Source organism: Sinocyclocheilus rhinocerous, unplaced genomic scaffold, assembly GCF_001515625.1.
Source record: "Sinocyclocheilus rhinocerous isolate Xijiao unplaced genomic scaffold, SAMN03320098_v1.1 scaffold62, whole genome shotgun sequence".
Taxonomy (NCBI): domain Eukaryota; kingdom Metazoa; phylum Chordata; class Actinopteri; order Cypriniformes; family Cyprinidae; genus Sinocyclocheilus; species Sinocyclocheilus rhinocerous.
The window spans coordinates 380,708-391,649 of record NW_015656585.1 but is presented as its reverse complement, the minus strand read 5'-3'; the positions used below and the strand labels follow the sequence as shown (position 1 = coordinate 391,649).

General features: G+C 39.1%; 1 protein-coding gene across 3 annotated transcripts in view; it reads left to right on the top strand.

Annotated features, from left to right (window-relative positions):
* The window catches only part of LOC107720248 (neurogenic locus notch homolog protein 1-like), a 56,879-nt gene extending 49,206 nt beyond the window's left edge, over positions 1-7,673 (top strand). For 2 of the 3 annotated variants that reach the window (XM_016527897.1, XM_016527896.1), the window contains 9 exons: positions 482-916; positions 1,003-1,151; positions 2,050-2,266; positions 2,479-2,569; positions 2,711-2,873; positions 4,182-4,480; positions 4,899-5,046; positions 5,991-6,088; positions 6,238-7,673. In XM_016527897.1, coding sequence (XP_016383383.1) covers positions 482-916; positions 1,003-1,151; positions 2,050-2,266; positions 2,479-2,569; positions 2,711-2,873; positions 4,182-4,480; positions 4,899-5,046; positions 5,991-6,088; positions 6,238-7,539 — 2,902 coding nt within the window. In that variant the 3' untranslated portion in view covers positions 7,540-7,673. The remainder of the gene's footprint in view (positions 1-481; positions 917-1,002; positions 1,152-2,049; positions 2,267-2,478; positions 2,570-2,710; positions 2,874-4,181; positions 4,481-4,898; positions 5,047-5,990; positions 6,089-6,237) is intronic. The other variant, XM_016527898.1, reaches the window with a different exon arrangement.
* Positions 7,674-10,942: the final 3,269 nt, after the last annotated feature.

Sequence of the window (10,942 nt, the reverse complement as noted above, 5' to 3'; positions counted from 1 at the left end):
TGTATATATTATTTCATTTCATTTTAAAATTTGTTGTACTAAAATAAAAAATTTAATAAAAACAGGCATTTTTCAAAGAAAATAACAAAAACACCCAACAAAATGACTAAAATTTGAACTAAAATGAAAATGGAAAATATAAAAATAAATTATTATTTATAATATTAATGAAAACTGTAATAGTATCTCAATCATACACCATTTGAGAATGAAAACTAAGACTGTGATTATCTTTTAGCTTAATGCTAGTTGGTCAAACTAGTTCTCAAGACACATAATAGCTGTTTATGCAGCTGGTCCTTGGTTTTAAATCACTCTGGTGTATTTTTGTTAGATGGTAGCTTGGCCAAGATCTACAGTACAGACTTGTAGTCCAGCTCTCAAGACCATTTAGAAATCCTTTAAAACCAGAATCAGAAGCTTTTTAGCTCTGTTTTCGAGAATGAATGCTATTTCTAAACTCTGCTCTCCTCTCTCACAGTCCACTCTATGACCAGTATTGCAAAGACCACTATGCAGATGGCCACTGTGACCAGGGCTGCAATAACGCAGAGTGTGAATGGGACGGGCTGGACTGTTCCAGCAACATACCCGAGAAGTTAGCTGCTGGACTCCTAGTTGTGGTGGTCCACATTTTACCCGACCAGCTCCGAAACAACTCCTTTGGATTTCTGCGGGAGCTCAGCCGGGTCCTCCACACCAACGTTGTTTTCCGGCACGACCGCAAGGGAGAGGAAATGATCTACCCTTATTACGGCAACGAGCAGGAGCTGAGAAAGCACAACATCAAACGATCACTAGATGGCTGGAACGATGCTTCCAGCAACGTCTTGAGCTCCGTAAAAAGCAGCATTTACAATATAGTGGTGGAAGGAGGGAGAAAACGCCGAGAACTGGACGAGATGCAGATCAAAGGGTACGCATGTGACAGTCGAGGCCTCGTATGCTTTAAGAATGTGTTTGAATAAAAATCAATAAAATCATGCTTTTGATTTCCATCAGCTCGGTGGTATATCTGGAGATTGACAACCGCCAATGCTACCAACAAACCTCCGAGTGCTTCCAGAGCGCCAACGACGTGGCGGCTTTCCTCGGAGCCCTGGCTTCCAGCGGCAATCTAAATATGCCTTATGTAATCGAGGCTGTCACAAGTGAGTGTTTGGCACGAGCATTGTCGTGTGCCTCACGTCTTCCCATAATGCCCTTAATCAAGACTAGGCCTCCCATCTTACTCAATGTATTCAGCACCAACCTCCCCTCCCCAACCTTTAACCCCACCACCTCCTACCGCGGATTACAGGGATCACTTTGAAGTTTGTACGTTTCTTCCATATAACAATGAAGCAAATGTTCTTTGTGCATTAGACAGACTAAACAATCAATGCGGCAGTCTGAGGGCAGATCCGCTGGCTCCAGGCACCAAAAATAGTTAATTGATGCAAATCATGTCAACTCATTTGGTCCAACAAGACACTCTCACAAACGCGCATGCAGCCCATTCATGGTTTGAATCTAAAATGATGGGGGCTGTTGCAACCTTAACCTTGTTGAATGTACCAGGACTTAATGCATCTCCAAGGGTTTAGGTGAGCAGAGTTTATCATTTCAAAATCGTTAGTGGAGAGAGCATGAAAAAAGAGAGGAGAAAAATTGATCGGGAGTGTGCTAGAAGTTGGGAGTCTTTGTTATCTCGAAAATCCTCATAAATCCTTCGTCTTTACAGCTTAAAGTGTGCGCGGTAATTTGAAGTTCATTAATCCCTCCCTTTTTTCCCTTAAAGAAGAACTGGTAAAGTTGTCTCCTGGTACCCTGGGCTGAGAAGGGGGAGAGGAGGTGTTCTTTCTTTTCTCTTTTTTCTGTCCTCTTCGTTTTCTTATTTGCCAGCTCCTTCTTTTTGATGAGAAGCGGTTAGCAATTCTGATTACTACGAACGCGTGCCTTGCCGTAGTTTGTCCGCCTAATCGTCTTCCAATTTGTGTCTCATCGTTGCGTGAGGAACACATTCTTGTCTCTTCTGTGGGTTTGACATGTCAACTGTGCTTCCTGTGGCAGGTAAGATTGATGGACCGTCGTCTATAGAGCTCTATCCAGTCTACGTGGTTCTGGCAGGACTGGCGCTGCTGGCCTTTGTCGCCGTGGGAATGGTCGCGTCCCGTAAACGCCGCCGGGAACACGGTCAACTCTGGTTTCCGGAGGGTTTCAAGACCAGCGAGCCCAGCAAGAAGAAGAGGAGGGAGCCGGTCGGCGAAGACTCCGTCGGTCTGAGGTCAGTTGCGTTATCTTTGGGGGTCGAGGTTGAAGGGACAAACTATTATGGAGGGAAAGTTTTTCATTTTAAGTGATGATCATCTGTTGAGTTTAATTTAATTAACTAAGTGGTTTTAGGAAGAAGGTGGAGGTTGATTACCTATGATGGCTTTTGGTGTTGGAGAACAGTCTTTAAAGTATTAAAGTAATGGATACTTTTTCTAAAAACAGGCCACTTAAGAACTGTTCAGACATTTCATTAATGGATGACACCCAGAATGAATGGGGAGAAGAGGAACCATCAGACACCAAACGCTTCAGGGTGAGCAGAGCAACACATTTCTCACTGACAAGATATTCACATACTGTAGAAGCGTCTTACAATTAGTACTCTTGCATTAATTAATAATATTAATTCAGATGTTTGTTTTTCATTTGTTAATGTCTCATCCTCTTATTTTAGTCTGAGGAGCAGGCGATGCTTGATTTAGACCATCAGCCAGATCACCGGCAGTGGACACAGCAGCACTTGGATGCAGCAGATCTACGCATCCCATCCATTGCTCCCACACCCCCTCAGGGCGAGACAGAGAATGACTGCATGAATGTCAATGCCCGAGGACCAGGTTAGGCATTGTTGTATATTTAATATTTTTCCCCATGTAATAATGGCTTTGTTATTGGGTATTGATGACTTTTTAATTAATATTTAATACAATAATTTAATAGATTTAAATGTAATTGTAATAAAATGTTATTCATGCACATTTAAATTCTATTTATAATAATATAATTTGATTATAATTAAATTAAAGTATTGATATTAAAAATATTATAAAATTAATTTTATTCATTCAAAATTCTAACTTTATTATATTTGCTTTAAGTTATATATACAAAAATAAAAAATGTGGCCTCATTGACTAGGTAATTTTTAGGTAGATAAATAGAATATTTTGGCTGATTATATTTTTGCTGGGAAATCATATTACTTGATTTCTGTCTGCGTAGTTCTAATTCTTTGCTTATTGATTACACCTGTTCTCCGGTTTACACATGATGTGTGTGCGCACGCTGTGGAGTGCTGGGATGAGGAACTGAATTGAGTTCTAAGTAGGAGTTAATGCTCAGGGCCCTTTGGGGAAAAGAATCCACTTCAAAGGCTCTGACTGAAAGCTGTAAACCCTGGGGACTGAGCACATTTTTTACCAGCCTTACCGATTCATCCTGTGATATCATTCTGCTTACATGTGTTTTGTTAATTAAACTCTTTATGATATGCTCATCCTCTCTTTCTATAAGCACCCCCTGACAACACTTTAAGATTGTCAAAGGCAACATTCTTTTGCTCTCTCTCTTTGCGAGCAGTTTTTCCTTGTTTTTTCTCTTTGTGTGGATTGATGTTTTTAAATCGACCAAATCAGGCCTGATCTGGGAATAGCTATTCTTTTGAAGCAGAGAAGCCCCTGTCGAAGTCAGCAAAGAAAGCAGCTTCTCAGAGGTGATAATACTCTGTTTTACCAGTGGTTGAAATTTCAAAGCGCGGCCCTCGTCCCTGAGATTTACCAAACCTCCACGCTTGATTACAATCCGTTATCAAAGCCATCTGGGGCGATTCAGAAAGAGAGTGCATCAAATCCAACTTCAATTTGTTTGTTTCTTTGCCGTTACTTTGGTCCATCACTTTGAGGAAAACATTTCTTTAGGTTGGCCTCAGACTAGTGCTACTCAAAGAAAATTTCTTTGCTCTTTCAGTGGACTTTCAGTGTTTTCTCTTCAAATTGTATAGTACAAATAACGATGGAAACCTGAAATATGGAGAAAAAAAATTCTCCTGAAGACTGGTCATAATGGAATTTAGAATTTGAAAAATGAATGTCACCTTAGTATAAAGCTTGTAAACATAACATCTTCACTTTCTTTTTCCTTTCTAGATGGCTTTACTCCTCTCATGATTGCATCTTGTAGTGGAGGAGGGCTAGAAACAGGAAACAGCGAGGAAGAGGAGGATGCTTCAGCCAACGTCATCAATGATTTCATCTACCAAGGTGCCAACCTTCACAACCAGACAGACCGTACGGGTGAGACAGCCCTGCACCTGGCTGCCCGTTATGCCCGCTCAGATGCTGCAAAAAGGCTCCTGGAGGCCAGTGCAGATGCCAACATCCAGGACAATATGGGACGGACTCCACTACATGCTGCTGTGGCTGCAGATGCACAAGGGGTCTTCCAGGTATGTGAGGAAATACAGAATAATAATAATAAGGATGCTTAAAAGGGGTCCTATTATGCTTTTTCACTTTTTCAACTTTAGTTAGTCTGTAATGTTGCTGTTTGAGCATAAAAAAGATCTGCGAAGTTACAAAGCTCAAAGTCCAATTTCAGAAGGCGGGCCTTCATTTGATACAGGAACTATTCGAGCCGTTCATGCCAGACTGAGGAGAGAGTTGTTGTAATAATGTAAAATATGTGAAAAAAATAATGTGTTTTTCGAACAACCTAGTATGAGAGTCTGTTCTAGTACACCCCCAAAACAAAATCAAGACTTTGTAAAAGAGCATAATAGGACCCCTTTAACATTATGTATTTCCACTGATTTCTGCATCATTATCTCTGTTTTCTGAAACATGTTAACTTTTGTCCTTATGCAGATTTTGATACGGAACCGTGCCACAGACCTGGATGCCCGCATGCATGATGGCACTACACCTCTGATACTGGCAGCAAGACTTGCGGTCGAGGGCATGGTGGAGGAACTCATCAACTGCCATGCTGATGTCAATGCCATTGATGATTCTGGTATGACTAATACACTGCCATACTCAAACACTGTCAAACATATTATTGTTATTAATTATTATTACATCTACAAGTTAAATCAGAAAACATTAAACCAACAACAACAACAAAAAAGTGTCCAGCAAAGGCCAGGTGGCACCTCATGAAGTTGGTTGGGAGAAGATAAGATATACATTACCATTCAGTTTGGATCAGATTTTTTTATTAATACTTTTATTTTGCATTAAATTGATCAATTTAATTCAAATCTAATTAAAAAAATGCGGTTCCTTTGCACTTTCTATTCATCAAAGAATCCTAAAAAAGTGTATCACAGCGTCCACAAAAATATTAAGCAGCAAAACTGTTTTCAGCATTATTAATATTACGAAATTATTCTTGAGCACCAAATCAGCTTATTAGAATGATTTCCAAAGGATCATGTGACACTGAAAACTCGAGTAATGATTCTTTGCTATCACAGGAATAATTACATTTTAAAATATATTAAAAAAGAAAATAATTATTTTAAATTGTAATAAAATTTCACAATAATACTGTTTTTACTGTATTTTGTTCAAATACATGCAGTTGAGCATAAGAGACTTCTTTCATTAAACACTGAAAATATTTGAGCAACCTCAAACTTTTGATGGCTAGTGTAAGTTTTGATGTATTCATATTGTTCATCAGTACACAATCGACAATATTTAATTTGATTTGTTTATTAATTTTTACGACTTTACTATTATTCTAAAATGTGTAAAATAGTAATAATTAAGAAGGAGTAGCTTTGTCCAAACATTTCACTGGTCACATATAATATGGTGAGATTTTACTGCTAATGTATACTAAACATTTTTTAGATTTATTACTATTTTATCTCAATTACATATATTACTATTGTTGGTTTCTTAGTAAATGTAATTGAGCACATGCTGAAGCGGTTTCTGTTTATGCTACAGGTAAATCTGCACTTCACTGGGCAGCCGCTGTGAACAACTTAGATGCAGTGATAGTATTGCTTAAGAACGGGGCAAATAAAGATATGCAAAACAATAAGGTAAGCAGCACTTTATTAGTTTGTATCACAAATAATGCTATGATATTTTTGAAATAACACGCTTCACATAATATTTGTACTCACATAGTACAAAAACTTTTCATTTTTTCAAAATGCTCTTGGCTTACCAATTCTTTTCCCACGTTCAGGAGGAGACTCCTCTATTCTTGGCGGCAAGAGAAGGAAGTTACGAGACTGCTAAAGTTCTTCTCGAGCATTTCGCTAATAGAGAGATCACGGACCACATGGATCGGCTCCCACGGGATATCGCTCAGGACAGAATGCATCACGACATTGTGCGGCTCATCGACGAATACAACCTAGTCCGCAGCCCTCCCATGCACAGCGCCCCTTTCTGCACCACCCTCTCCCCACCTCTCTGCTCCCCCAACGGCTTCATGGGTAGCATGAAGCCCTCCGTACAAAGTAAAAAACCCCGCAAGCCAAACGCAAAAGGCATCGGTTGCAAGGATGGCAAAGATATGAAAGTCAAGAAAAAGAAGGCACAGGATGGAAAGGGAAACTTACTAGACAGCTCAGCTGTGCTCTCGCCGGTCGATTCCTTGGAGTCGCCCCACGGGTACATATCTGACGTCGCCTCCCCACCCCTGATGACATCACCCTTTCAGCAATCACCCTCCATGTCGCTTAATCACTTACAGGGTATCTCAGACACCCACATGGGCGTCAGCCATCTGGGAATGGGCAACAAGCAAGACCTGGCCCATATTCAGTTTGATCCGTTACCCCCATGTCTCACCCATCTTCCAGTGGCCGGATCTAACGGCTCAAGCATCATGAACGGCCAATGCGAATGGCTCGGGCGGATGCACAATAGCATGGGTCTGCAAAATCAATTCGGAGCCATGAGGAACGCCTCAGGTCAGGCCAGCCTTCACCAAACTGGCCTGATGGCGTCTCTTCACAATGGCCGTCCCGCCACGCTGTCTCAGATGATGAACTATCAAAGCCTGCAGAACACACACCTCACCACGCAGCCGCATCTAATGCAGCAGATGCAGCAGAACATGCAACAGAGACCGCAGCAGACGAACATCCAGCTGCAGCACCAGAGCTCCAATCCACCCAGCCAGAACTTACTCGGCGGTGAGTTGGGTGGACTGGAGCTCCAGCAGAGCATGCCCATCCACACCATCATCCCCCAGGAGACCCAGCTGTTGAACCCATCTTCTCTGGGTCCCAGTATGGCGGGAACGCAGTTCCTGACGCCACCTTCCCAGCACAGTTACTTAGCCCCAATGGACGCCAACACCCCCAGCCACCAACTCCAAGTGCCTGACCACCCTTTCCTCACGCCTTCTCCAGGTTCACCGGACCAGTGGTCCAGCTCGTCGCCCCATTCCAACATGTCTGACTGGTCGGAGGGCATTTCCAGTCCTCCCACTAGCATGCAGTCGCAAATTGGACACATACCGGAGCAGTTCAAATAAAAAACAAAAAAATTGAAGGCACCATAAGCCTGCTCACTGAAGGTCTTTTATATGCCTCTTGTACTAACCATATTTTTTTAATTTATTGATATTTTGTTATTTATAGCTACTTCTTTCACCATTTATTTTCAAATTTGGGCACAAGAAATTATCTTAAAAATAATGAAGAAGAAGAAGGAGGTAATTTAAAAAAAATGTAATACTATTGACCGCAATACACTGTACTCAAATGTACACACTGGGTATTTATTGGTCTTAAAATATGCCTGTTTTTTATTTTCGGTTAATCGGCCTTCATTTTTGTTTGATTAATTATACCTAATATTGTATAAATTTGTAAAATCGCAAAGTTCTTGTACGGGCATTTTAGAGAGCATGTTTTTATACAACAAACTTCAGTGTTAAAGTAGATTTATGTTGTTTGAAACAAGCTGCTTTTCCATTACTAGAAGATGAATGGTTACATTTGTTTTGTGTTATTTCTTATATTTGTTATGATTAGGTTCTCATCTTTTTTTATGCTACAAGGTTTATACTACAAATTAGTAGTGGTATTATAATTGAACATTTGTATAGTTCAAAGTGATTTGCTGTCTCTTTTTTTCTTTTCTTGTATATTAAATTCCTGCATAAGCAGATTTCTAAATGTCCACTGTGAGTGTGGATGTAAAAGTGAGGATCTGAGCTTCTTACAGGAAATACTTGATATTGACTTGTATGAAACAGGTTCCAGTATCAAGTGCTCTGTATCTTTTTCCTCCAATTTTGTAGAACTGGTCATGTGGCCAAAAGTGTCTGGGGTTTTATGGAGGTGTTTCAAATTGAACTGCTCTTTACTGTACTTCAGTTTTGTAACTTCGTTTGAGCCTATGGCTAATGTAAATAGATATATTGTATGCGTTTGTCATGTAAATAGGATTTTGTTTCAGAAATCTTGGAAGTGTGCCATGGAAATTCTAAATATTTTAATTCTACGTAGTTATGTTTTCTATCATATGCAGAACATATTTTTTCTCAGTATCACTGGGGTAGAGATAAACACAGTATAAAAAATTTATACACACAAATGATTAGAGGATATGACATTCAGAATAACATAATTCGATGATTTATGATTCACTATTTATCGTCCACCAATAGTTTTCCACAAAATCACTAAAATAAGTTAAAAGGTCCCCATAAAGGGAAATGGTGGTATCATCTGTCCTCTTTAAGCCATCAGTACTTCCGAGTTCATCAGATTTGAACAGCACTGAGTAGCCTATTGTCTGTAAATGTTACCTGCAAATGTGTAGTTTACATGCAGAGTATTTTCTGTCAGTTCTACTGTCTGTACAAGTTTCTTTGATTAATAAAAGATACCAATGTGTATCAAAATTTCAGTCCGCTGTAACACTTTCTTTATGGCCTGTCTAGCTTATTTACCAAGCCTATTTCTTACACACTTTATTTTTGAGTGATATCAAAGCAACTAAAAACCGATACATTGACGTAGTAAACATTAAAATGGTTTAATTTTGCCCTCTTATTCTATGCAAAGCTGGGTTTGAATATCAAAGAAACATATAATTTAAAAAAATATATTATGAAATTATTTACGGCATGAGCTAAACTTAAATGAGCATATCAAAGGCTGGTAATGGTTTTATTGCATTAGCCTGCAGCGCCATCTGCTGAAATGCTTGTGACTATCAACAGCGCCCTCTGCTGCTGAGAGGACAAACGCATGTAACGCTGTAAAAGCAGGAGTATTCACTCTTACCTACAGCGGGGGACAAAAAACACAGCCTTCAAATGTTCACTTTAGGTACTATAGGTACCACATTAGGTAGGGCTCATTGTGTGAGGTTCACCCATAAAAATTTGGTTCTGGCCCCAACAACAACTCTGTTACTACTGATAATTAATCACACAGACCTTGAAACCGATGGGCTTGTTGTGATGTCACAAGATTTAGCTAAATATGAATGAAAAGACATTGATAGTCATTCATTCTGATGCTGTTAAATAACCTCTGACCATCCTTTTAATAATTATGGTAATGGTTTCGATATTTATTTTTGTATAGCATTAGAACAATGTCTGTATTTCAGCAGTTCAAGCTCTTTGATTATTAAATATATCATGATTCATGCCAGTGTTCCCAACGCACTGAACTGTAGACCACTGTGTTACTTGTACAGTATGTGACACTGCACATAAGAGTTGAAACATGGTGCTTATTTTAGACAATTTTCAACTCCACCTTTCGAGTTGCAGCTAATAGAAAATTCACATGAAAAAAATCAAACAAATATGGAATAGAAACTGATTGTAGATACTGTAGAATATACAGTGATTTACACAAAATAACGTCAAAGGCATATCATGACATTCAAGTAAAACATAATTTTTCTGCAAATCTATCTGACGTACATGTCAAAAGCAAAGGTCACCTAATGCACCTTCCACATGTTCACTGCTTTTTGTCAGACACTATTGTTTCTTTCTTTATTTATTCGCATCCATTATGACACTGTCTCTTATGCTTACCAAAGCCGCATTTAATCAAAAATACATTAAAATGCGTATTATGAAAAGTATTACCATTTAAAATAACTCATCCTCTGCTCTATTATAACTAAAATGTCATTTATTCCTGTGACGGCAAAGCAGAATTTTCAGCATTACTCCAGTCTTCAGTGTCACATGATCCGTTAGAAATCATTCTAACATGCCGATTTGGTGCACAAGAAACATTCCTTATTAATATCAATGTTGAATGATTATGCCGACCCCAAATTTTTGCACAGTATAGTCTATTGTGTACTGTACTTTAATCTGTGCTATATCTGCCATAATGTCTTGTTTATACTGTATATACAATAAAGTGATAATGCCATGATGTCAAGCTGTCTACTTGCACAAACTGGTGACAAATACTAAACAATCTAAACACATTCAATTTGTCTTGTCTACACAATTTTGACCACAATAAAATTTTCAGGCTGATGGACTGTTAAAAGACAGACAAATGTATTTTCTTTTCTTTCTACCTGGATGACATTTATGTTGCCGGTTCATTAAGCAAAAATTTATTAGTTTCTGAGGACAGGACCCTGCACTAACAGAGCTCTATGAGATTTGGGGGATGGTTAATGCTATGCATGGGTTTTGCTGACACGTCCCGGTTTAAAGATGATGAACACCTGGGGCCAGTTGCATAAACTTAGCCACAGTGGTGTAATGTAACGAAGTAATAACACTTCGTTACAGTACTTAAGTATTTTTTGGGAGTATCTGTACTTGACTTGAGTTTTAATATTTCTGCCAACATTTACTCCACTACATTTCCTAATGAAAATGTATACTTTTACTCCGATACATTTCCCCGAAGCATATTTGTTACTTACTACAAAATAGT